The 27,643-nt window shown below is 43.2% G+C and overlaps 2 protein-coding genes across 3 annotated transcripts; one reads left to right on the top strand and one right to left on the bottom strand.

Moving 5' to 3' along the window:
• Nucleotides 1–462: 462 nt before the first annotated feature.
• rwdd1 (RWD domain containing 1) lies at nucleotides 463–27,643 on the bottom strand. Of its 2 annotated transcripts, none has more exons than XM_075464753.1 (7): nucleotides 27,427–27,643; nucleotides 27,050–27,115; nucleotides 26,835–26,965; nucleotides 1,967–2,110; nucleotides 1,624–1,756; nucleotides 1,477–1,539; nucleotides 463–685 (listed from the first exon to the last, which is right to left on the bottom strand). In XM_075464753.1, the coding sequence occupies exons 1-7, from the start codon at nucleotides 27,497–27,499 to the stop codon at nucleotides 573–575; spliced, it is 723 nt and encodes a 240-aa protein (XP_075320868.1). In that variant the 5' UTR covers nucleotides 27,500–27,643; the 3' UTR covers nucleotides 463–572. The 2 variants fall into 2 exon arrangements, with proteins under 2 accessions (XP_075320868.1, XP_075320866.1); XM_075464751.1 differs by lacking the exons at nucleotides 463–685; nucleotides 1,477–1,539; nucleotides 1,624–1,756; nucleotides 1,967–2,110 and adding exons at nucleotides 24,153–24,433; nucleotides 25,317–25,379; nucleotides 25,464–25,596; nucleotides 25,812–25,955 and having other exon boundaries at nucleotides 27,427–27,636.
• Nucleotides 6,797–10,905, top strand: LOC142379663 (amine sulfotransferase-like). The gene is made up of 6 exons (XM_075464750.1): nucleotides 6,797–6,953; nucleotides 8,015–8,232; nucleotides 9,861–9,987; nucleotides 10,073–10,167; nucleotides 10,282–10,462; nucleotides 10,720–10,905. The coding sequence occupies exons 1-6, from the start codon at nucleotides 6,797–6,799 to the stop codon at nucleotides 10,842–10,844; spliced, it is 903 nt and encodes a 300-aa protein (XP_075320865.1). The 3' UTR covers nucleotides 10,845–10,905.

The raw sequence follows: 27,643 nt of genomic DNA, 5'->3' as shown, positions 1-27,643 counted from the left end.
TTGCTTTCTGGCACACCTACCGCAAAAACAAATAGACCCCTCTCACGCTCCCAGGTACATTTGATTACTCTTACCTTCTCGGTCGACATAGCTTGCACCTTCGGACTCCTCGCTGGTTCGTCAACAAACGTGAAACGTGAAAGCGAAAGGGTGTTGTATTTACGACAGTGTAACCGTACATTACCTCCAAGCCTGTAGGGGGAGCTCCATAAAGGGCTTTTTGAGAAGTTACATTGTATTGCTTTAAGTCCTGAGACATCCTTCCACACATTTCTCTGAGCTCAGTGCCGTGGCAGGACGGAGGAGAGAAGAGACGAGGAAGAACAAGAGCTTTCTCTTTTCCTCGCCATTTCTCATATCTTACCGCCCTCTTCTGGACATGAGGCATCTGAGTCACTGTGCAGCACCAGAGGCGAGACAGACATTTTTCTTTTTTTTTAGGCATTGAAATAAGCACTCATGGATGTATGTTGTATTAAAGAAGTTTCCCTCCTCATCGACTGCAAGAGTCTTTAAAATCTATCTATTCAGGAGCAGAGCAGTTTTTACAGTCCAGCTTCTTTCCTGCTGCTTCAGTCTTCATCGCTGCCCATCTCTAAAGGGTCAAAGTCTGGGTCGTCCTCATCCAAGTCCAAGTCCTCAATGTTCTGGAACAGTGACTCATCCACTTCAACGTTGTTTCCAGCTGCAAAAGAAGAATGAAAGTGAACAGTGTGCTGAAATCGGAACCGTTTTTTAAATTTTTTATTTATTTATTTTAGCGGCTCCGCCTGAGCCACAAACATGTGTTGAACTGTGAGTCAATAGCAACACACATACTCTAATACATAACCAGCAGGGTGAATAGTGGGGCTTACAGCATGCCACAATTCCACCTCCAAAGTCCACAAAGAGAAACTAGATATCACCTCAACGTACATCATCACAAATCAAGAACAAATGCAACGTGCAACTTTGCCAGTGATTCGACGAGTACAGAAACATCAATGTCACCATTGTAACCCAGTCTGACTCCTGAGTTGCCATGACAGACATTTCTATGAACAGGGGAACATGTCTACAACAGACTGAAGAAAACTTCTCTGCTCCTCTGAGTCTGGCGTTCAGAGTCTGTGTCCCCATTACTAATCACATTACTCCAGCTCTCTGACTGCGACTCCACCTTCACAGCTGGATCCGGAGCACACTGAGGTAGGGCTCATCAAACCCCTCAGTAAAAAAGGGAGATGTTTCTGCTTCACTGCTCCAGCACTCATGCTTCCACACTTTCTCTGAGAGAGATGAATGTCCAACAGAAGCTGAAGCTCCTTGATGAAGGCGGCCTGGGTGCGAGTTCGGCTTCGAGTCCCGACCTGTGGCCTCATTTTACTCCTCCATTAAATGACTTGGAATTTTACAGAAACATTCTCATTTACATATCCTTCTTTCTTGTTGCAACGAGATCACCAAACAGCATCAGTACACAGTGCTGCTCACCATCTTCAAGGAACTGGATGTCCGACGTGTCCAGGTTGTGGTCCGTCTCAAACAGCTGTTTACCTGTTAAGGAAGACACGGCTGGTTTTTAGGCTTTTGTGCTCTCACAGGCCTTCTGTCGCAGAAGTGTCTGAGTTCCAGGTTTACCGGTGAGTTTAGCTTTCCCAGTCTGCTCCTCCTCTTTCTGCTTTTTGCTCCTCACCTCCGCCATCTCAAGCTCAAACCGGGCTTTCCATAACAGAAAGTTTTCGATGGTTACCACTGTACCCTGGAAGGCCACCTGTAAAACACACACACACCATGACTGTACTGATCTGTCCATTCTGGTGACAGCGGTGGCTCCTATAACCACACTGAGCTGATAATGCTCTACACCTAAACAGAAGTGGGCAGAAGGATGAAGACATCACCAACATCCGAAGTCTCACTTCAGTTCAGAAGTTATTATTCCAGAGATATGGCTTGCGTTCACAGTTTTTCCAGTTCTTACCTTCTCTGCTTCCTCTGCCTCCTTCTCTTTCCGGCGCATTTCCTCTTCTTGCCTGTTTTTCATCATATCCACAATTTCATTAAGTTTCTCCTGAACAGCCGTCACCAGGGTGAAAATCATCACCATCCCCAGGTTTTCTTCAGCCTGCACAGTAAGCACATACACATGTTCACACCAGTCGTATCTAATTCAACAGCAGCAGCTCAGCTGATCCAATAACAAGTGGACAAACAGGCTATTCTCTCAATTCTGAACATGTGATGGATACGCGTGGAGCATGAGATGGTGATAAGCTCTCTAAGCTTGTGTGACCCTGTGCATGTGTGTGTCAACAGGTGCCAACCTGAATGGGTTAAAAGCGGAGGACAAATTTTCTGTGTATGCATGACCAATAAATCTGATCTTAATCTTATTCCAAAGGAGAAAGAGTCCTCGGACCTGAGTCAGTTCCGGATGATCTCTCTTCTAAATGTAGAGGGGAAGATTTCCTTTAGTGTAGTTGCACAGAGATTAGCTAGTTATTTAGAAAAGAATAGTTTAATAGATACTACTGTGCAGAAGGCAGGAATACCAGGTTTCGCAGGGTGTTTAGAGCACATTAGCATGATTTGGCATCAGATTCAGACAGCCAAGATTGAGAAAAAAGACTTGCATGTTATATTTCTGGATCTAGCAAATGCATTTGGTTCAGTGCCACATAGCCATATTTGGAAAGCGTTTGAGTATTTTAGAGTGCCCGTAGTACTTAACTTAGTAAGAGCATATTTTCAGGATATTAGACTGTGCCTAAGTACAGCAGGTTTCACAACAGGTTGGCAGAGGCTAGAAATAGGCATTATGGCAGGGTGTACGATTTCTCCATTAGCATTTACAATGGCGATGGAGATAATTATTAGAGCTTCCAAGTAGGTTGTAGGTGGAGAGAGACGTCAGGATGGCATGCGCCTTACACCAATTAGAGCATACATGGATGATATGACGTTGGTGACTCCAACAGTGCCATGTATGAAGAGAATACTTGAGAGAAAAATCTAAAGTGGGCTGGGATGATAATCAAACCTACTAAGTCTAGAAGTATCTCAATAAGTAGAGGGAAATGAAGTGATAGAAAGTTTGTAATAGATGAAGAAAACATTCCAATAATTAGAGAAAAGGCAGTAAAGAGTTTAGGTAGGTGGTACCAGGCAGACATGAATGACGGAGAGCAGGCAGTGCAGTTTCAGAAAGATGTTGCAGAGAGACTGGATAGAATAGATAAATCAGGGCTTCCAGGAAAGTTGAAGCTGTGGTGTCTGCAGTTTGGATTGTTTCCTAGGTTGATGTGGCCACTGTCTGTGAATGAGTTTCCATTATCTGTTGCAGAAAAAATGGAAAGATTGTTTAGTTTTTAAATTAGGAAGTGGCTAGGTGTTCCTAGATGCTTAAGTACTGTGGAACTGTATGGGAAGGGCATACTCCAGCTCCCAGTATCTAGTCTAGTAGAGGAGTTTAAATGTACTAAAGTTAGGACAGAGCTCCTGTTAGCTGGGAGTAAAGATGTGGTAGTTAGTAAGGTGGTTCCAAACCCAACCAAGGGGAGAAAGTGGAAACCAAGAATGGCAGCTCAGGAGGCAGAAGCTCTTAGACATGCAGAGATTGTGGGTAATGTGCAAATAGGCCGGGGAAGCTTGGGGCTTGGCCCAAGCAAACCAGTGTGGAGTAGAGCAGGTCCCAAGGAGAAGAAAAAGCTAGTTGTTGAGCAGGTTCGTAGACAGGAGGAAATGTTAAGGGGTGCAAAGGCAGTGGCTCAGGCTAAGCAGGGACGGTGGTTGAAGTGGGAAGGTGTAGAGAAGAAAAAGCTTAGTTGGAAAGAGCTGTGGAGTATGGAGGAAAGGAGTATTAGATTTTTGATCGTTATGTTCAGGTACTGCAACTCTAAGGCATATTTTGTCAGGTTGTAAGGTTAGTCTGTCACAAGGCCGGTATACATGGCGACATGACCAAGTATTAAGAAGCTTAGCTGCAGGTATTGAAGATAAACGAAGGCAGGTAAACTTAGGAGGGTCTAAGGTGAAGAGAGTTGCAATTCAGTTTGTTCAAGAGGGGGAGAAAGTTAATAAGACGATAAGGAGGCACGGCAGCTTGGAGGATGCTTGTGACTGGGAGATGCAGGTAGATTTAGCAAATTAGCTTGTTGTTCCCCAGGAGATAGCCTCTACAAATCTAAGGCCTGATATAATCTTGTGGTCCAGGAGTAGAATGAGAGTCTATTTCATAGAGCTGACTGTTCCTTGGGAGGAATTAGTAGCAGAAGCATATGAAAGGAAAAAACTTAGGTAAGTGGAAATGTGACCAGTGGAAGTAGGATGTAGAGGATCTGTTGCAAAGTCTGTTGTCTCATGGTTGAGGGAGCTGGGTGTAAGTGGACAGAGTGCGAGGAAAATATTGAAGGAAGTGTCAGATGAGGCAGGAAAGTCCAGTCAGTGGATTTGGATTAGAAGAAGTAATAGCAGCTGGGAGCCCAGCAGGGGGAGCACTTAGAGTAAAAAGACTCTTGGAAGAAGCAAAGAAGTAATCCAGGATATTTAAGTGGAGGGTGTGGCCCATGTGAGCATTTTCAAACCAGGTGGCCATTTTAGGTGAGTTGGCTTGTATGGCTTTGTTTTTGCTGGCATTTTTAGTGACTGTAGAACCGTTTAGGTGAGTTTGTATGCTGAATCTGCTAGTGTGTCTTGTCCTGCCTCCACCTCTGGCACCCTCTATACTTTCATTACCCCCTACCCGAACCAGGGTTTGAATCCCCACCCCACTGTGACTGGTGTGCAGTTGGTGAGAGGTTGGGGTAGCTTGTGGTTGTGGAGAAAAAAAAAAGAAAAAAGATGTTTGTTGTGGTGTGAGGAGCAGTGATGGCTGGCATTAGGCAGGGACTCTGGGACGCCAGTGATCATTGCTTAGCCTCCTGGAGGTGTCGTGGGCCCAACTAGACAAAACACTGATGGAAGGAGGTTCCCACCTGATGACCCCAATAACACGTTGGTCAGCACTGATCTATATAGGGTGTTGTGGCCATTTGTTTTGTAAATCACAAGTTTTATCAATTTAGTTTTCTTTGGGCAGTTAGAATATACTTTTTTTTAAATTTGGAATCAAAATCTGAAATTCATTTTTAGATTTGAAATTGTTTAGATTCATTTTGGTAACTTTTAGACTGTCCTATTAATTAGACAGCTTAAGACCACACCGGGGGCGTGTTGGAAGTGCTCTTTTTGTTTGTCAAATGTCCGGTGTGAAGATGGGAGGTGATGGTTGAATTATCTTTTTTTTTTTTTTTTAACACTTTTAGAGCTTGTTAAATCAGATTAAGTTAACTTTCGTTTTTCATCCAAATTGTAAGATTTTTAGTTGTGTTCATTTTTTTTTTCAGTTGTTCATTTATTTCCAATTTAAAAAAAATAATTAACAAAAGAATAACTAAAAATCTCATACAATTTGGATGAAAAACGAAAGTTAACTTAATCTGATTTAACACAGGGAGTATAGGGAATCATTCACTGAGTCTGGTCCATTCTTTTCTTTAGCACAAGTTTCTTGTGTTAACCTTAAATGATGAAAAAAAAAAAGTGTTCACTCGTGGCATGTGTGTGTTTACAATGAAACTCTGGTTATGTACAGAAGCTGCAGTAGAACAGACTTTGACTGGAAGAATTTATAACTATGATAAAAGCAGTGGTGATAAGAAGGGGCTGACTTGTAGGGGTGAAGTAGCTCTCTGAACCTACAGGTATCTAAAATCCTGTAACTTTAGACAGGTGCCATGTTATAGTGAAGTTCTTTCTCACATAGTTTGGGAAGGATTAGGCGCTTAAAAAAAACTGGAATAAAAAATCTGTATCCAGCTAACAGCTTCCAAACACCAGATGTCTTTTGTCTGTGGTGTAGGAGGTTTGTGCAATCCAGAAATCCTTGTTTCCTCGTAGTCCCCATGGAGCTGGACAGAGAAATGTGTCCATATGCCTCCTGAAGAGCAGAAATACTGAAGCTTCTGTGTTTCAGAGCTGCTGGTAGAGATGCAGTTTCCTGCCTAAATACTTCAGAGAGCTTCCACTGCTGCTAAAGGACCAGTCGACAAAAAACAGGCAGTCCTGTTACTGGATCCAACATGTAACATCCAACAGCTGGAACGGTCTTGATGCGACTTTTGCTTTCAACTTCGACTGGAAAAGCATTCATGCAGAACATATACTCCGACTCAGAGGCATATCCAGACTGCAGGAAGATAAAATCCTTTTTGAACATGAGTCCAGACCCCTGTTCCGTAGCCTATAGTCTACTTGCAGTTGCTTGGAATCGTGGAATCGTTTTTTAAATGTTGCAAAAAAGTCGGCGCTTGAAAGATTCCAGAGAACGAGATAAACTTTGTCATCGTAGTTTGGCCCTGGTCACCTGAAAGCAGGACCTGTATGTTCGGAAACACTGAAAGGGCCGCTCACGCAGCATGAAAGCATAACACGACACGTAGTGATGTTGCATAATCCCTGAGATGTCCCTGCTGCACCCCCCTGAAGCGTTTTCTGTCCGGATAGCACAACCGGATCAGAAGCTGCGTAAAAGCGTGCAGTCGATGCACATCCACAACTTTCAAACAAGCACGAGCGAAGAACAAACACTTCCTGCTCCTATAATGTTGATATCTAGCATGTAAAAATATTCTAAGCTCATTGTAATGCGCCCTGGCTCTGGGTCAGGATTAACCTTACCAAACGTCTGTTCTGTACTTCCTTTGTGGAGCACATTTAATGTAACATGTCAAGCACAATATTTAAAAAAGGAACCTCTCTTGTTTTAGTTATCATGTTTTTAAGTGATTCCAAGACTCATGATCATAAACTGGTGGCGCACAAAGGCCTTAATCTGATCAACGAGATTCATGATCCCGATGATGTGGACCAGATTTGCAACCTGGAGATCAGAGACTCCGACACGTTCGTCGTCACGTACCCAAAATCAGGTGAGGATGTTGTCTCTAAGCTTCAAGTTCTCCATGTAGAGGGACGCTAGTGGAACATGATTTATTTGTGTTTAATATGAGAGATGTCAGCTGTATTGATTCCCACAGCACAAACATCGCAAAATAACGCAGAGAGAAGGCACTGCTGCTAACGACCAGACGTCATTCCAGCCATGATTAATATCCCATAAAAAAAAATCTAACTACGGGTGGAACAACAGTTTGCGAGTTGTTCCGTGAAGCGGGGCATCAGCTGACATCAACCATCAAGATAATGATAAGGAAGAAAACAAAACCAGCCTTCATCAATTATAGGTTCTGTTCTTATCATCCAGAAGATGGGACCAAGGTTCCTTTTTTTTTTTTTTTTTTTTTTTTTTTGAAGGCTTTATTGTTATGAAAAAACGTTTAGCAAAATATTTGAAGTCACTCATGTCAAAACAGTCATCATAAAGCACTCTGTGGGTTTTTTTTGTAGTTTCCAAAGTGGAAAGTCCTCCTTAAGGAGGACTGGCTGGATCTTCTAGATTTGAAATACTTGTGTATTAAGTTATTGGCATAAAAGTTTACAAGAGCTTCAGCTGTTCCACATTTGAACTATACATACTTAGATGATCTCTAATACTTTGCAGATTTCCGAATCTCTGCCCATCTTTACTTCTGAGAGCACCTTAGAGAGAGCCTTTCTAAGGCGCTCTTTTTATATCCCGATTTAAGGCCTAGGGCAGAAGCCTATCCCAGCTGCCATTGGACGAGAGGCAGGGTATACTCTGGGTGGGTCTGCAGTCCATCACAGGGCTTTACTGACCTCCTGTGTGCCGAGTCGACTATGCTTGAATAAATCATGACACTTAAACCTGCCTATGTTGACTCCAGATTGCCCACTTCAGTTACAACACTGGTCAGTATGTGCAGCATTACCAGATGAGTGTCTCATTCTTTTGTGTGTTTCACACAGATTTGACTATAGAGCAGGTTATCAAATCATCAGCCAGGCCAGTACTCATATACAGACATGCATGCTGGGAGGTTTCATGAGACCCATATGCCCCGTTTGACAGGGACCATCTGGATGCAGCAGATCCTGCTGATGTTTAAGGTAAAGGGAGATGTGACTGCCATCAATGAGCTCGGTCACATCTCCAATGCTGAAGTCATCCCCTGGATTGAGTTACTTGGAAACAGGGAGGCGTTCATCTCAGCTCCGACCCCCAGGCAAAGGGTCACCCACCTGCAGTACCAGTTCCTGCCCCCTGCTCTGAGCCAAAAGATTGGCAAGGTCAGCTCTCTAAGCACCCGTATTTCATCTCATTTCAGAGGTTTTAGGCCAAGATTACTTTAGTATTTGTAAGAAATGAATAACCCTTTCATGCTTTCTATCCCCCTGTTGCATAATTGTAAAATGATACAAGGTCATATGAATTGACGGCATCTCCAGCCGTTCTATCATGTCTTGTGAAGTTGTGTCTTAACATCTGTGTTTTCCGATACTTTCAGTATCAATCAATCACAGCTGCACTATAACCTGTTAAAAATAGTTGTATGCCTTTGTAATTATTGGAAGATGAGTCGCCTTTCTGCATCACTTTTTTTATTAAAAGCTTTTCTACTCGAAGAAGACACCATTTTTAACATAATCCCCAAAGATGCACAACCTACAGTAATCATAATTATTATTGTCATTTGGTGACAGATGGAGGGGGTTAAATGTTAAATGAACTGTATTTATACAGCACATTTTTGGTCCAGCTGACCACTCAAAGCACATCTACTTTACAAACCACATTCACACACACAGATCTCTGTGAAGTACTGCACTTAAAGCTGCAGTCTGCAGGATTTGTTGTTGTCATACGTAAAGTCCTAATTTTTGGCATTTTAAGAGTTTACATGATCTATCAGAACGCTTGAAGTTAAACGGTGACCTCCGTAGTCGCAAAATGCAAGAAATGCTTATTTTTTAACCGAAAAATAAAAAGTTATTCAACTTCCTGTCCCGACCCATCAAAACACATGAGAACTCGTGCACGCCAGATGCACATACACGACTCCTCATTCATCAACTCACCTGTCATTTGCGATCATGGAAGACACAGTAAGTAGACTAGCCCGTAATGAAGTTCAATAGTCTAGATAAATAAGCGTGGGGACAAGCCTACCTTGTATCGCGCGTGCACAATCGGTGATTGACAGGCAACAGAGCCCAACTCGTAACCTTGGTTACCTTTTACCGGTCCTGTCTGCAATTTTGTAAACGAACCTGCTGGCTTTGGAGGGACCTAGCGGGACATATAGGGGATCTAGAGAACTTTTTTTTTTTTGTGTATTGGGGTATTTAATGTACTACTTTCAGAATCCCCGGACAGTTCCAGGCATTGTGCTTGAAAGAGTTGCAGACTGGCGCTTTAAGCAGTGCTGAGTCTTATTTGAGAGATATAAATACAGCAGGCCAGATTTTTCTGACGTAAACTGCAGTAATACTCACTCTCTTTTTCATTGTCTTTAGTTACAGTATGAGGATTTGGCAGTATTTCAATCAAATCTGTATTTTTTTTTTTTTTTTTTTTTTATCATATCCAAACGTCTACATTGGAGTCAAAGTATTCAGATCCTTTCCAAATTGACTTATTTTGTTGTTGTTGGTTTTTAATCTTAAGCATATAAGGTTGCACCGTGGTTAGCACTGTCATCAATCAATCTAGAATCATCAATCAGCCTAACATTTGGACAGTGGGAGGAAGCTGGAGTACCTGGAGAGAACCCACAATGCACAGAGAGAACCTGGCTAATATTAGAACCAGCAACCATTTTGCTGTGAGGGGACAGAGCTAACCACAGCACCAATGTGCAGCCCTCTCTGTAAATGGCAGTAATAATTTACTGATGCCCAGACCTGACTTATTTTAGGTGATCTACGTGGCAAGAAATCCTAAAGATGTTCTTGTGTCTTACTTCCACTTCCATAAAATTGCAAATATGTTGGAAACACCGAAGAGCTTTGAGGACTTCTTTGAGAAATTCCTGAGAGGAGAAGGTAAGAGGAGTTCACTTCTGGTTCTCACAAAATAACTCTTGCAGATAATCTTGCTGGTGGTGACAGTGTGTGTTGTTCATTGTAGTGTTTGGTTCCAGCTGGTTTGAGCACATTAAGACTTGGTACTCACACAAGGATGAAATGAACATGCTGTTCATCACTTATGAAGAAATGATCAAAGTAGGACCTCAAATCATTGCAATCTCTGCATGCACTTGTCACAGTATACAACACATTCATCAGGCCTAATTTTCCTAATGGATCCCTATATTGTGCTGCTGTGTTTTTATTCAGGACCTAAAGTCAGCCGTGGAGAAGATCTCCTTGTTCCTGGGCCAAGAGCTGACTGATGAGCAGCTGGCAAATGTAGTGAAACACAGCACGTTCAAAAACATGAAGAAGATCCCTCAGGCCAGCTATGAGCAGGTACCAGAGAATCTTCTCAACCACCACCTGGGAACGTTCATGAGGAAAGGTAAGAACATGTATACAGGAAGTCAAGGCTGATCTGGTCATTCTCCTTATTATGATAAACAATCCCAAAACTACTATCAACCCAGACTCACAAAACTTAACCTGTATTAAGAGTGAAAGCATGAAACTAACAACATCAAACTTATATGGAGGATGTGAGTGTGAGCTACTGGAGTGAAGAGTGTGCAGAGCAAGGTTACATGGTTGAGTGAGAACGAATGGTGACCATCTTTCTCTCCATTGTACTGTGAACTTCAGGCACCATCGGCGACTGGAAGAATCACTTCACTGTGGCCGAGAGCGAGAGGTTTGATGAAGTCTTTCTCAGAGAGATGAAGGACTTTCCATTTTTGTTTACTTGGGACATCAAAGATTTCAAGTGATTACATATTGATCTCATGACAATACAAAGAAGAACATACATTCACGTCGGTTTCTTTGTCTGCTTTCTGAAGTATACCACTCAGTGCAGTAAGCACTGCACTTATAGACCCTGGAGTTGGTTTATTTTTTTTTTTAAATGTCTTTTGTATGTCTGCCTATTGAAAAAATTAAACACAAGACTAGACAGAATAATAAAACAACAACAAGTTGGGAACAACAGAAAAATCAAAAACCCAAATGGAAGGATCAGTTCCAGATAGATGTGACGGGTACATTATACAGTATAGAATGAGCTAGATGCCCCCCCCCCCACATAAGACCATTTTATACAATAGCCCTTGTCAGTATAGCAGAGATGTTTACATTGATATAGTCAAGAAATGGTTTCCATATTCTTCCAAAGGTGTTCGTTTTGGAGTGCAAAAGACGGGTAAGAAAGTCCAGAGGTATGTATTCCATTATTGTCCTGTGCCATCCTCTCAATGAGGGGGCTTCATCTGAAATCCAGCGCTGTAGAATATTTTTCCTGGCGCAGAATGACATAACATTATACAGCTTCTTCTGGTACATATCAGTCACACGCTCACTGGGAAGGCCCAGAAGGAGAGAGACTGGGTCGAGATCGAGGTCCTTTTTCAGAATCTTTTGCATTTCAAATAAGACATCACTCCAATAATTTTGTATTTTAACACATGACCAGAAACAGTAAGATCACCAATTTCTGTCTTACATTTAAGACTGAGCAGAGACATCCTTCCTGTACTTGGAGAGACGGCTTGGACTAACATGTGCTCTATGCAGTATCTTAAATTGCATTGCTCTTGTCCGGTTACAAACAGTTATTCTTCTCACATTATCCCAGATGTCCTCCCACATCTCCTCATTAATCACAACACCCAGTTCCCTCTCCCAGACCACCCCCAGCGCCCGAGTGCTAAGATTTGAGCTGTCTCTCAGACCGGTATAAAAGTTTGTAATGGAAGCATGGCTGTTGAGAAAGACGTACTTGTTTCTCCATCTGTGTAACATTCGTATCAGCAAGCAAAGATGTATCTTTTACAATAAAATCTTCACCTGAAAGTAATGAAAAAGATCATTTCTCGATATGTCATATTTTTCCATAACTTGATTGAAAGACATGAGGGTAGGACCATCAAAGAGATCACCCAGGGAAGAGATGCCCCTAGCTGTCCATCCCTTAAAAGCCCCATCCAAGGTTCCCAGGAGAAAGTCGGGGTTATCAGTGATTGGGGTAAAAAAAAAAACGACGTAAATCCTGATCTGCCTTCCATATGTCGTATGAGCCTCCATGCTCTAACAGTATTAATTATAACTGGGTTGCTGCAAAGCTTTTTTTAAATGCACTTCAGTTTGTCAATGAATAGTAGATTTTTCAGAGGGCATTTGGATAAGGACTTCTCAAGGTCAAGCCAAATTGAGGAGGCCTCATCTTTAATCCAGTCAGCTATATATCTTAGATGGGCACTTAATTGATATTTCTTGATATCTGGGAGATCCAGTCCACCCATAGTGCTTGGTAACTGCAACACTGAAATCCTGATCCGTGGTCGACGTTTACTCCGGATAAAAGAACTAAACCAACCATACAGTTTTTTCACTATTTTATGATTGAATTGTATGGGATAGATCGAGCGTGGGAGAATATTCATTGTCAAAAGTGGGATTCGGCCCAGCCATTATATTGGAAGATTATGCCATCTCTCCATATCTTGTTTAATCTTATCAAATAGTGGGCTAAAGTTAGCTTGAAACGTTTGCTGAATTTAGGTGTGATACATATACCTAAATATATGAAACCAGCAGTGGACCACTTGAATGGGAAGGAATTTGGGTAATTTACAGCACCCACCAGATAATCCAGAGGCATTGCCTCTGATTTGGAAAAATTAACTTTAACCACAAAAGGCAGCAAATCGGTCAATAATCTGGATAAGACGAGGGACTGATACAGAGGGGTTTAGCATGAACAGCAGCACGTCGTCCGCATATATTTTATGGGACTTTTCACCTACGTTCAATCCAGCCATTAAAGGGTCTTGCCTAATAGCTTCCGCTAAATTCAATTCAATTCAATTCATTTTTATTTATATAGCGCCAAATACAACAAATGTCATCTCAAGGCACTTAGATAGTAAGTCCAATTCAAGCCAATTGGAATTCAATTAATTAATAATAATCATAATTCATAAAATAATCCAATTCGTTCATATAGAGCCAATTCAAAAACAATTTCCTAGCTAAGAAAACCAACAGATTGCACTGAAAACTTTTTGTTTTTCGGTCCAATCTCCCGGCCTGAGCGGCGTGCCTGAGGCGACTGTGGAGAGAAACGACTCCCTTTTAACAGGAAGAAACCTCTGGCAGAACCAGACTCAGGAAGGGTGGCCATCCGCCTCGACCAGCTGGGGTTTGAGAAGACAGAAAAAGGGGGGGGAGGGGGGCAGGGGGCCACCGCGACGGCGGCACTGTAACACCATTCAAAGGATATCTGTTGGAACAGGGAAACACGAGTTAATGACCATAATAATATCACATATACATAAAGAGAGTAAAGTGAGGAAAGGTGTGTCAGATGAGGCCCCCCAGCAGTCTAGGCCTATAGCAGCTTAACTATGGGATGTTTCAGGATCACATGAGCCATCCCTATTCAAGGTAAACACAAGAAACTTGTGCTAACGAAAAAATAAATAATAAAATAAAGTAAAGGACCAGACTCAGTGAGTAATTCCCTATACTCCCTATATAGATCTGCTCCTCACACCACAACAACCATCTTTTTACAGCCACAAGCTACCTCAGCCTCTCACCAACTGCACACCAGTCACAGCGGGGTGGGGATGCAAACCCTGGTTCGGGTAGGGGGGCTAAAAGGCTCGATCGCCAATGCGAACAGAAGTGGTGACAAGGGACAGCCCTGTCTGGTACCCCTCTGGATCACAAATTTTGTGGACCTAAGTCCGTTAGTTAAAACTGCAGCCATTGGTTGAGTATAGAGAACCTTCACCCATTTAACAAAGCCATCACCTAAGCCAAACTGATCAAGTGTAGAAAATGAGACCATTTGACGCGGTCGAAGGCTTTTTCCGCATCTAGGGAAATCACAAGACAGTCTATTTCATGCCGTTCAGATAGCTGAATGACATTCAGCTATCTCCTAATGTTATAAGAATTACCCTTAATGAAGCCAGTTTGATCCTCCTTTACTATAATTGGTAAAAGACCTAAGCGTCTTGCTAAAACTTTAGAAATATTTTTAAATCCACATTCAAAAGCGAGATTGGCCTGTACGAGGCGCAGTCTTCAGGGCATTTTCCTTTTTTTAAGAATCAGTGAGATATTTGCCTCCCGTAATGATGGTGGAGACTGCAGCTGATGTGATCCCTGCCATAACAGGTCATTTGTATTTTAATTATTTTATTTTGTAACATTTATTGATATTGTTTGAAAGAAACCATTATTGCATTCATTCGCCCTCAGACGTGTTCTGTCTTGGGAGGACGATGACCAGGGGATCAAGACCATGAAGAGACTCTCCTGGAGGCTTTGGAGAAGCGCTTTGCTAATGTTGAAAATGAGCCACTCTTCTACATTGCCACTCTGCCAGATGCAAAGATTAGCAAGTATAGTCAAATTAAAATGCACCTTTTGTACATCATGTTCATATAAAGTCAAGTCATCACCAGGCACCACTATTGGGCCAATTTATTTTTTTTATTTTGCTTTTAATTTAATTTGGTTCTACGGTTAGATTTTTAATTGTTTATTAATTGAGTACATGTGTAAGGCAGTTGCCCTTCTGCTTGGGGTACCGAGCACACAGGACCGGTTCCAGGCTCTGCTCTCCGGTTGGTGAGGAGGCTGTGCAGCGGGAGCTCGATGGCGCTGTGCCAAACCAAAAAGTTTTCCAGCTGATCGCCGCAAAAATGGCAGAGTGGTTTCAACCGGGCCGCGAGCCAGTGTGGCATTGTCAGATCAAGGAGGTGCTTCGAAATTATGGATGCTATTTACGCTTCGGAACGCAGTCTGCCCACCCCTGAGGGCCCCCTTTTGTACAGTGGGAACGCAAGCTGACCCCAAAGCGACCCGAACCGTACTGACTGTGGAAACGAGGCTTAACTGAAGAGCTGCGCTGTGTGTTGTCTCTTATCTTGTTTTTGTTTTGAATTGTGTGTTACATTTATCTATTTTTAGCTTCTTCACAAAGTCTGCCAACCTGACGCTTGCAAAGGAACACCTCATCCAGGAGGTAGCAAAGATGGAGGGGACGAGGGTCGCTAGTGCAGTCCCAGAGGAAGCAGGGGCTTCAGCAGACCCAGTGAGCAAGGCACCACGGCGTGAATCATGCAGCAGCCTGGACGGCGCCTTTCAGCAAATCCTACAAGAGAGGCAGTCACAGGCCCGGTCCGTGAGAAGCACATAAGCAGAAGTGCAGGTGCAAACCTCAGAGCAAATCACCCCTAAGAGAAGTGATCCACTTCAGGACCGGAAAGAACAAGCTAATCAGTTCCCCTCCAGGGTTGCTGTTGACACCCAGTATCTCTGTGCCCCCTGCAGCTCTGTGGACAGCGAGACTTTTTAGCGCTGTCGCTAACATCGTTGATGAAAACAGGAACGGGCCGAAACCTGACAAGGTAGAGATGTTGGTTTTCATCAAAAGTAAATTTCCTTCTGTGAAGCCTTCTGTTACTTTATAACATTGTGGCACTTTTATTTGCTTATTTGGCATTGCTGCACTAAACTCCAATGTGAATCTTTTTTTATTATTACTTGATTGTTCAAGCTACCTCACAGAAATGTTCTGTTCATGTTTAAAATAAGGTGAATAAAATAAAAATCAGGGACATCTTGGATCTGTTCGTTTTTTTTTTTTTTTAAATGTACTGTAGAAGTATCGTATCAAGACTCGGTATCAGCAGATACTCAAAATTAAATGACCTAAACCTGATCGGGACATCCTTAGCGGTGGGTTACATTAAAGGGATAGTTCGCCTCTTTTGACATGAAGCTGTATGACATCGCATATTAGCAACATCATTTATGAACATTGACTTACCCCCTGCTGCGTCCTGTGAACCGAGTTCCAGCCTCGTTTTGGCGTTAACGAAGGTAGTCCGGCTAGTTTGCTAGGGTCCCGAAAATAAAGCGTCTTGCTTCTCAAAACAATATGCGTTCAAAAGAGTGATACATTTACATCACAAAATCGTCCCTCCAGAAAGTCAGACCGAGCAGTCCCTGCTTCCGAGCAGTAAACACCGTAACAGGTGCGGCTATCGGCAGGTGGCAGCACGCATTGATATCAAGGGAGGCAAAAATAGCGCCAAGCGATTGTGAGGTCTCCAGGTCTTTTTCTTTTTGATGAATGTATTACTCTTTTGAATGCATATTGTTTTGAGAAGTAAGACTCGCCTTGTTCTAAAATGGCTGCCGAGGTGCAGACACACAGGTTGGCAGGTCCTGTGTGTTTGCTGAAAAAGTCATCCAAAGAACGGAAAAGACCTTGGATTGTGCTATTGATGTCTTGCTCTTGTGTGGATAACTCTATCTTCTGCTGAGTTCATATCCAAGAAAAAGGGATAATCAAACCTTATATCCAGCCAGATGAAGTCAGCACATGTTGTTCACAAGAGTGCTGGGCTATGGCCATGCCAGGCCACCTCCAGGTGAACAAGCTGTCACAGGTAGACCACTCCTGGGTGTTTTTAATCTTTTGCTGATACTTCTCTTGGCTGGTGATGTTGAACTAAATCCTGGACCTCAATTTTCAACGGGATTAGGCCCACGGCTAGCTGGATCACTTCCAGTGCTTGCTGGGCCTCTACCTCTGCTAGTAGGGCAAACACCACTGCCAGCTAGGCTCCCACTTCCACTAGCTGGGCAAACACTACTGCTTGCTGGTCCTCTACCTCTGCTGCCTGGGCCACCATCTCTGCTGTCTGGGCCAACCCAGCAGCTGGCAGCTAACTGGGGCTTTCATCATCCCAGCTCCGATGGCACTTCGAACACGACTGGCCATACAAAGGTAAAATACAGGAATCCAGTCCTTAAAAAACACTGCAGAACAAAGCTATTTCAAACCCTGAACCAGTCCAGATTAACCTGGGACCCCCGCCGTAAGCCAAAGGGACTGTTCTCTGGCCACTTGAATGCAAGGAGCATTGGTAACAAGCGTGAGCAGCTAGAACATCTTTTATGTGACTCGGATTTGGGCTGCTTCTGCATATCGGAAACCTGGCTAAAACCAACATCTGCAGAAGCCTTGACTACCAGGTGTTTAGGAAAGATGGAGAAAAAGGTAAAGGTGGGGGAGTTTTGATTTATGTCAGGAACAACTTGTCCTGTAAACAGTTAGACTGGCCTAAAGAGATTAAGTTTGATTGCGTTGGTGTAGAAATTACTTTGTCCAAAGAAATGTCATTTATATTAATCTGTCTGTATCGACACCGTCTGCCACATGTTGAATCACTGCGACAAAAGTAAAGGGATCATTCTCATAGGTGACTTTAACATAAACGGGGATGATGGATGATAAAAAGGGAAGAAAAAACCTCAAGGGAGCAATGGATAAACATAATTTTGAGCAACTCATTGAGAAGCCGACCAGAGTAACAGAAAACTCTCAAACGAGAATAGATCTCCTGTTTACCAACAGGCCAGATAGAATAAACAAGACTTTTAACTTCTTAAATGGTATTTCTGACCACAATATTAAATTATTTTCTAGAAAGCTCACTAAGCAGAGGCTAGCACGGTCGCACGGGGCACCTACCTCCTCGGTGGCCAAGACAAATGTCATACCGAGGACGCAGGTGCCCCACTTCAATGAAGCCTTGTTTAGGATAAACTGGGAGGAAGCATTATCCTCAGAAAAAATAGAAACCAACAGTGACTCCTTCACTAATAAACTAAAAGAGGTTATGTTTTTGTTCAACAGCAAGGGAGGCCGTAGAGCAAAGAAAGAGAAAAATCTACCATGGCTGGACCAGAACTGCAGAAATCTACTTAGGGACAGAGATGCATTCAGGGCTCTCAAGTTTTCAAGTTTGCTTGGAGTGAGATTCGGGTGGGGCAGGGGCCGGGCCGTGTGCGCGCGGGGGGGGTTCCCTTGCAGTATCCCATCGCCATAAACTAGCTACTTAAAGAACAAAGAAATTGTTTTATTTATACCAAAATCACAAATCTTCACTTTTACACTAAATTTTGCTATATTTTAAAATAAATTGTTTTAGGTATGCAAAGTCTTAACAAACAAAAAAACAGACAAATTAAATTAAGAAAAACAAACATAACCCCAAATGGGCCCCTTGAGCAGTGGTGGTTATTCTGTCCCTCTCTGTGTGTTTGTTTATGAGTGTTGTAAGTGTTTGTGGCAGATTTTGATGCTTGATGACTGATATTGGGGGCTCCCATTTAAAGCACTGTGGCTCAATGTCAGCCATTTTCACAGTCATGATGGATGACAGAGTTTCATTCAGAGCCAACGTGTTCCTGGTCTTGGTTTTATTGAGCCCCACCATGGAAAAAACCCTCTCTGCATCAGCATTTCAGTGTGGCAGAACTAATACCAGTTTGGCAATTGTAGATAGCCTTGGGAATCTGCTCATACCAGTCACGTTTGAAAAAAATTAACCACGGAAGCCTTATTACACGCCTACACATTTTTCATTAAGTTGCTCATGTCAAAGGGTGTGTGCTGAATATTTAGACCTACTACTCCAATGAACACTTTAATCGGCAGGTATTGGTTATTTACAAGGAGTAGGAAAACTATAGTAACTAATAAAAGATTCAAATAAATGAAGATATGACCTGCTGATGATCCTGACGGTTCTCTTCCACCTCCAGCTCGTCTACAACTTCTGCACGCATTCAGAGCATAATAGGTTATGTCCGCTGTGCATTCATGGAACGCGTGCTTGCAGCTGAAAGCTATTTCAGACCTCACCCGGCAACAAGAAATTCTGTTTTCTGATTGGCTGAGAAATTCTATTTTGTGATTTGCCGATGGGTTGCTAAATCAAGACAGCTGTACCAGAGCTATAGTTCTGAGCTGTTCAAGCGCACAGTAACCTGCCATTGACTCGTTTATAGTATAGGCCATTAGAATTTCTGTGCGACGAAGTTGATCATTTCCCAGCGTGAGAAATGGCATGTGTGGCGTGTGAGCGTGTGAACTTGTTGAAATGCGTGTGTTTCACGCTCATTGCGTGAGACTTGAGAGCCCTGTGCATTACTTAAACAATACCTGAAAACTGGTCTTACCACAGACAGGTTGAAATTCACCCATGCCCGTAAAAATGTAGTGCATAATATGAGAAAAGCCAAAGCAAACTTCTTTGTTTCCATCATAGAAAGTACTAAAGGCAATGTGAAAAAACATGGCAAATTCTAAACAAATTACTAGGCAGGTATAATAAACGAGAGCAAAGCGCTTGAACTAGAAGTAAACAATGATGTGGTTAAGGATCCAGCTGTGGTGGCAAATACTGTTAATGATTATTTTATAGGTGGTGTAACTGATACACAAGGCTATTTAGTCCCTCCACCACTCAACCTCGTGAGATCAATGAAAATCATCCTATTTTCCAGCTTGAAAACATAACTGAGATGGAGGTAAAAAAAGATAATTGCAGCCCTTAACAATTCTAAAGCTAAGGATATTCACGGTATCGACACCAACTTTGTTAAAACTCATATGGATGTCTTAGCAAAGCCTATCTCCCTCTTGGTTAACCAGTCACTCAATGAAAAAGTGGTTCCAACTTCCTGGAAGACGGCCTCGGTGTTACCCATTTTCAAAGCTCGGTCCAAAACATAGGTAGCCAATTATCGGCCCATTAGCCTCCTACCGATTGTCTCTAAGGTTGCAGAGAAGTGGGTAGCAACTCAGCTAATCAATCATCTTGATAAAGGATTTACCCCACTCCACAGAATGCAGTTTGGCTTCCGGGCCAATCACTCCACTGAGACGGCGAACTGTTTTTTCATTGAAAATGTAAAATTGTTATTGGATAAGAACCCCTGTGTAGGAGCTGTGTTCTAGGATCTCAGGAAAGCGTTTAATACTGTCAACAATCAGGTACTCATTTGAACCTTTCTGCTGATGCTGTTTCATGGTTTGAGTCACATATGTCAGGTAGAACGCAATGTGTTAGGGTTGATGATGCTAAGTCTTGCTATCGAGATAGTCTTGTTGGAGTTCCACAGGGCTCAATTCTGGGGCCTTTGTTATTTTCCATGTACATTAATGATCTCCCAGATGTCTGCCCGGAAATTAATGTCTTGATGTATGCTGATGATGCTGTGATTGACACTCAGGGAAAGGATGCTATGTCAACAGCAGATAAGCTAACCAATGCATTAACCAGGGTGCAGGGCTGGCTACGCAATTCTTGTTTAATGTTGAGTGAGAAAAAAACTGTGCACATGCTGTTCTCCAAAAAAGGAACAAGTCATATTGTACCACCAATGTCTCACAGCAAAATGTCTAAATGCAAAGCCCATAACAAACACACAAGTCATACCACTGACCCACCAATGTCTCCAAATAAACATGCTGTCTTCTTGGAGTGGAATTGGAGACAGTAACTGAATTCAAGTATCTCAGGGTGATACTGGACTCCAATCTTACTTTTAAGAAACACACTTTAAAATTCAATATACAAAATTTTAAGCAAATCAGACCTTTTATTACAAATGCAGCTGCAAAAGCCTACCTGCACTGTATGATTTTATCCCATATTGAATACTGTTTTACATCCTGGATGTTTGCGGGTGTCACCACTCTTAAACTAATTAAACAATTATACAAGAAAGCCGTAAAGGTCTACGATCGGAAACCCCAGTCTTCCCATCACTGCCCAATTTTAAAAAAGCACTACTTATTAACCTTTGAGAATCTCAGAACATTCAAAAGCACCTGTCTCATCTATAGATCAATGAACGGGCTGGCACCACCGCTCCTGGGTAACAGAAAAACAGGGTGACAATGACAAGATCACCCACCAGGGGGGACTGTGAGGTACAGTTTAGGAGAACGGCATTTGCACAGAAGGTCCTATCAGTCTTTGGTTGCTCTACATGGAACACAGTTCCGTTGGCAGGGAAAACTTAACATATGTAGCTTTTAAAGGCTGAGTTATACTTCTTTTAACAGCCCTTGCGCTTTCTTCTTGCGCGTATGTTAATGGCTCGAGACGTTTATACTTCATTTAGCTTTGCCGGCGCTTGCGTGTGCTGCATGGCGATTCACTGCCAGGAGAGTAGGTGGAGTAGCGGGTTTTTTCAATGACAAGCCTACTATGATGAAAGGAAATTCACCGCCAGGACCTCTTCGAGTGATTCATGCTTCTTCTTCTTGTAAATAGCCGGTATTTTGTCAGATTTTCAACACCTTGGGGGTCTAAACGACTACTTTCTCGCCTGAAAATGTTTCAAATGTTGCTAAAGTTATATAATTACAGAGTTTATAGCTTAAGCGAAATCAGCTTTTCAGGCCGGCTGATTTCGGCTCGGGCAGGAGTGAAGTGCACTGTGTGTAAACGCTCTGCATGCTGTCTGATTGATGAGTATGTCGTTTTCAAGTAGTAGGCTTGCGTCTTTTCTTGCGTGAAGTTTAGAAAATTGAGGTGACACACGCAAGCTCGCAATGGGGAGCTTGCAACCGCGCAAGGGCTTGCGTTTTTTCTTGCGTCTTGCTTTGCGTCTTGCGTTACCGACTATAAACCAGGCTTAAGAAACAACTGAAAACATGGCTTACAGATAACCAGGACTGTACACATGTAATTCTTAAAATTAGTTGGCACTTTATTCCGTGCACTTTAATATAGTACCAGATGCACTTTAATAAATTTGTACTTGTATAGGAGGGTAAAACATTATTTGCCAATCAGATGCATTTTAATGTATGAAACTACTGTGCGACAAAATAGTGTTTATGGTTTTTTTGTATGGTATTTGTACCATAACAGGTCATTTGTTGTATATCTTGTGATGTGGTTAAGTGATATGGAATGTTGTACGCTTTGTTTTCTGTTTTTGTCTTTGTCTTGTCTTGATTTTAGTGTGAACAGCAGGACTGCAGATGGAAATTAGCCTTGGAGCTAAATCTGGCATATTTACATTGTATGTTTATTAATATGCAGAGTCCTGTCACAAATAACTAACTAAAGCCCAATTCGCACGGGATAAGTATTACCTATGGACCCCCCGTAATTCGGAATAATTGCGGAGAATGTCTGAGTTCTTAGTCCTGTGCGAATGCGCCATGTCCGTGATTTGTGGGGTAATAATTCCGCTGCGAATTACCTACTGTTTCGGCGAAACACAGACGTCCTGTGGTAATTTAAGTCCCGTCTGAACGCACACCTGTGTGTTCAACCTATGTGTACAACCAGGTACAACGGGGCAAAACAGGAAGTTACGACAATTACGGAATATCCGCTCATGATGTCTGTGATTTCAGTAAATTACAGACATTTGATTGTCCCGTCCGAATGCGCCACAAAAAATTACAGAGGTGCGGGGGTAGTTGCAAATTACCAGTGATCCATAGGTAATACTTATCCCGTGCGAATTGGGCTTAAGACGCTTTATTTTCGGGACCCCAGTCAACTAGCCGGACTACCTTCGTCAACGCCAAAACGAGGCTGGAACTCGGCTCACAGGACGCAGCCGGGGGTAAGTCAATGTTCATAAATGATATTGCTAATATGGGATGTCATACAGCTTCATGTCAAAAGAGGTGAACTATCCCTTTAAGCTTTTTTTTTAATTTTCCTCAATTTTCAGTAGGTAATGGTAACGGCACGCTGCTCAGTGTGCGAGAGGAACCAGCAACTGTTTTCATTCCAGAAATGACTTAACTGCAAAAGAGAGAATCATGCCACATGACTTTAAACGATCACATCTTCAACCCCACCTTAACAAAGACACCAGAGGCTTTACCTGCCTGGACGAGACAATCTGCTTCACACCAAGACACATGCTGGTGTGTAGCAGACAGACATCAGGAAACACTTGACATCAAAGGATGTCGATTCAAATGTGATCAACAAAAGGAGCATTACTGAACCCGTTTTCTACCCACACACATTTGATTTTTTTTTTTTTAAATTTGTAACGAAGATTAAATCCTGTAAATGGACTGCGAAATGCATTCATCTTCAAATGTGTAAATCTTCAGTCCCGACTTCCTTCCTTCCACCGCTGCAGACTTTTAACACTTAGCGAAACCATTAACACAGCTTCTACATGTATATTGACAGAATACTTTGATATATTTCTTCTACAGATCATCCCAGAATGTGTTGATTAAACCAGGTGAATCAAACTGTTTCAGTGTCAAACTGGATGATTCCGTATGAAGTGTAGTTTGGATGGGCACAGTACTGAAAAATGATTGGTTACAGTCAGATGAGCATTAAAGGACTCCTGACAATGAAAATGAGTATAATTCTGTTGAACACTTTGGGTTACTGTTCTACTACCCCTTTATACATCACACAGTGGGGTCACATGGCACTGAAAGGATCGGATAATTGGCTAAATTACAATAAGAATGAGTTGAGCTAGGGTAATTACCCTTGGATATATGGCGGTGAATGAATCGAATCAAACTCAGGCATTCGAGAAAGATGGCGAACGAAGAGCAAGATGAAGCTACGTCCCTCTACATTTGGTCTGTGATGAGCTGCTTGTTGCACAAACGCGATGCACAGCGGAGCATTCTCCATCGAGTTGTTTGTTTCTGACGGCGACAACAACAGTAATATCGTCTCTTCCAACTTCTGGTTCCCGACTCCGGGAAAAAAATCTCGAGTATGCGCAGAACGCAAAGTCTAATTCACCACGTGCTTCACCGTCTGCAAACACGTTTAATTTAACTTTCAGCCAAGTTATCTCGGGGTCTCAATCCGATCGCGAGTAATCCAATCCGATCCAATTTCTGTCAGATTAAAGTGTCTACATGCAACTTAATAAATAAGTCTTATTGTAATTTAGCCAATGATCCGATCCTCTCAGTGCCATGTAACCCCACTGACAGATGCTGAAAAGCCTTCCACACAGAACACACCAGTATGCTCCTTACAGCTCCTCCTGCTGCCTCCCCTCTCCTCAAGGTGCACCTTAAGTCCTGAGACATCCTTCCACACATGTCTCTGAGCTCAGTGCCGTACAGGACGGAGGAGAGAAGAGAGCTTTCTCTTTTCCTTGCCATTTCTCATACCTTACCGCCCTCTTCTGGACATGAGGCATCAGAGTCACTGTGCAGCACCAGAGGCGAGACAGACATTTTTCTGGAAAGTTTAATTTTTTTTTTTTTAGGCATTGAAATAAGCACTCATGGATGTATGTTGTATTAAAGAAGTTTCCCTCCACATCGACTGCAAGAGTCTTTAAAATCTATCTATTCAGGAGCAGAGCAGTTTTTACAGTCCAGCTTCTTTCCTGCTGCTTCAGTCTTCATCGCTGCCCATCTCTAAAGGGTCAAAGTCTGGGTCGTCCTCATCCAAGTCCAAGTCCTCAATGTCCTGGAACAGTGACTCATCCACTTCAACGTTGTTTCCAGCTGCAAAAGAAGAATGAAAGTGAACAGTGTGCTGAAATCGGAACCGTTTTTAAAAAAAATAAATAAATACATTTTATTTTAGCGGCTCCGCCTGAACAACAAACATGTCTTTAACTGTGAGTCAATAGCAACACAAATACTCCAATTTATTCCAAGGTCACTGTTTGTACCAAAGAAGGGCGAAGCTGATTCAGATCTCAACTTTCACATTTGTAAGTTAACTTAGAAAGATACATAACCGGCAGGGTGAATAGTGGGGCTTACAGCATGCCACAATTCCACCTCCAAAGTCCACGAAGAGAAACTAGATATCACCTCAACGTACATCATCACAAATCAGGGACAAATGACACGTGCAACTTTGCCAGTGATTCGACGAGTACAGAAACATCAATGTCACCATAGTAACCCAGTCTGACTCCTGAGTTGCCATGACAGACATTTCTCTGAACAGGGGAACATTTCTACTACAGACTGAAGAAAACTTCTCTGCTCCTCTGAGTCTGGCGTTCAGAGTCTGTGTCCCCATTACTAATCACATTACTCCAGCTCTCCGACTGCGACTCCACCTTCACAGCTGGATCCGGAGCACACTGAGGTAGGGCTCATCAAACCCCTCAGTAAAAAAGGGAGATGTTTCTGCTTCACTGCTCCACCACTCATGCTTCCACACTTTCTCTGAGAGAGATGAATGTCCAACAGAAGCTGAAGCTCCTTGATGAAGGCGGCCTGGGTGCGAGTTCGGCTTCGAGTCCCGACCTGTGGCCTCATTTTACTCCTCCATTAAATGACTTGGAATTTTACAGAAACATTCTCATTTACATATCCTTCTTTCTTGTTGCAACGAGATCACCAAGCAGCATCAGTACACAGTGCTGCTCACCATCTTCAAGGAACTGGATGTCCGACGTGTCCAGGTTGTGGTCCGTCTCAAACAGCTGTTTACCTGTTAAGGAAGACACGGCTGGTTTTTAGGCTTTTGTGCTCTCACAGGCCTTCTGTCGCAGAAGTGTCTGAGTTCCAGGTTTACCGGTGAGTTTAGCTTTCCCAGTCTGCTCCTCCTCTTTCTGCTTTTTGCTCCTCACCTCAGCCATCTCAAGCTCAAACCGGGCTTTCCATAACAGAAAGTTTTCGATGGTTACCACTGTACCCTGGAAGGCCACCTGTAAAACACACACACACCAGGACTGTACTGATCTGTCCATTCTGGTGACAGCGGTGGCTCCTATAACCACACTGAGCTGAGCTGATAATGCTCTACACCTAAACAGAAGTGGGCAGAAGGATGAAGACATCACCAACATCCGAAGTCTCACTTCAGTTCAGAAGTTATTATTCCAGAGATATGGCTTGCGTTCACAGTTTTTCCAGTTCTTACCTTCTCTGCTTCCTCTGCCTCCTTCTCTTTCCGGCGCATTTCCTCTTCTTGCCTGTTTTTCATCATATCCACAATTTCATTAAGTTTCTCCTGAACAGCCGTCACCAGGGTGAAAATCATCACCATCCCCAGGTTCTCTTCAGCCTGCACAGTAAGCACATACACATGTTCACACCAGTCGTATCTAATTCAACAGTTCAACCTCCCACACCACTCCCCTTCTCCGCTCTCTACACTGGCTCCCTGTAGCTGCTCGCATCCAGTTTCAGACTCTGGTGCTAGCCTACAGGGAAGTGGAAGGAACAGCTCCTTCATACCTCCAGGCTATGGTCGAGCCCTACACCCCCGCCCGACCACTTCGCTCTGCGGCCACCAGGCGCCTGGCTGCCCCGTCACTCAGGGGTCCCTGCGCACCATCCACACGGTCACGGCTTTTCTCTGTTCCGGCACCCCGATGGTGGAACGATCTCCCGACTGATATCAGGACAGCTGAGTCGCTGCCCATCTTTCGCCGCAGGCTGAAAACCCATCTCTTCAGGAAACACTGATCCGCCCTCTTAGGACAGCATCTGCTTCATCCAAGCTTCCTACGCACTTATTTGTTTCCTAAATTGTCTTTGTTTTCTAAATTGTCTTCCCATTTGTCTCGGTACCTAACTTACCGCACTTACTCTAGCAATAGTTATGCTCTTAGCTGTTTGGTATTGGAAGGAAATGCACTTATGATTTCTTGTGACCTGAAGTTCTTTTGCCTACCGATGTTGAACGCACTTATTGTAAGTCGCTTTGGATAAAAGCGTCTGCAAAATGACCAGAATGTAATGTAACAGCAGCAGCTCATCTGATCCAATCACAAGTGGAAAAAACAGGCTATTCTCTCAGTTCTGAACATGCGTGATGGATACACGTGCAGCATGAGATGGTGATAAGCAGCACACCTCCTCTGAATACAGGCACACAAACCGAAGCTTTAAAATTGCCCCCCCCCCTGTTCCCTTTGGACACTGGAGGAGTGAGACAGACCTGCTGCTGCAGTAAGGTGAGGATGTCCTCTGCGTCGCTGTCCTCCAGATTCTCCTGGGAGCAGATCTCCCACAGTGGGGGCTCATCTGGGTATTTGTCTACATACGTGAACTTCAATGTCGCTTCCACAGCTGCGCACAGAAAACAGATGCATTTATGTGCAACTAAATGGAACGCTCCCGTTCTTCAGTGTGACACCCGGCGTGTGTACTCACTTTCACCGCGTTCCCCTGCATCTGATGTCACATTGATGGTGAAGCTGGTGGGCTCCTCAGAGAGCACTGCGGGCACAGGAAGAACAGACATCCCGTTACAGGCACACTGGGACTGCCTCTCTTCAACAAACTCTTGGTGTTACTCTAATTACTACGAAGCGTGATTTAAATGCCAAAAAAACTTTTTCAAATCTGTAATTTATTACTGAATCATTTTGTGCTGCTGTTGAAATAGTGAATGAGTCCATATGTAGCAACAGTGGAGCTTCCTTCTTGACATATTTTCCAGGTAGAAAATACAGGCAGCAGTCAGCTAACTAGCGCCTGCCTGCTAGCTGAAAGCTAATAGTTCAAGTGTGTGTGTGTGCTGCTCAAACCTGTGAAAGAGTCCGGGTAGATGGCCTCTAAAGCTTCCACCTCATTCCTCTGCTCTTCACCGTAGTCTGTCATCTTTATGTGGAAGCTGCCAAAACCATCACAGCTGTACCGAAGCAAACACACCGGCCGCGCAGCGTGTTCTCTCGGTCCCACAGTGCCGATCAATGATATCGTGGCTCGGACTGCAGGTCTGACAACACACACACACACACACAC

This window comes from Odontesthes bonariensis, chromosome 5, assembly GCF_027942865.1.
Source record: "Odontesthes bonariensis isolate fOdoBon6 chromosome 5, fOdoBon6.hap1, whole genome shotgun sequence".
In the NCBI taxonomy this organism is placed as follows: domain Eukaryota; kingdom Metazoa; phylum Chordata; class Actinopteri; order Atheriniformes; family Atherinopsidae; genus Odontesthes; species Odontesthes bonariensis.
This window is presented reverse-complemented; position numbering and strand designations above follow the sequence as displayed.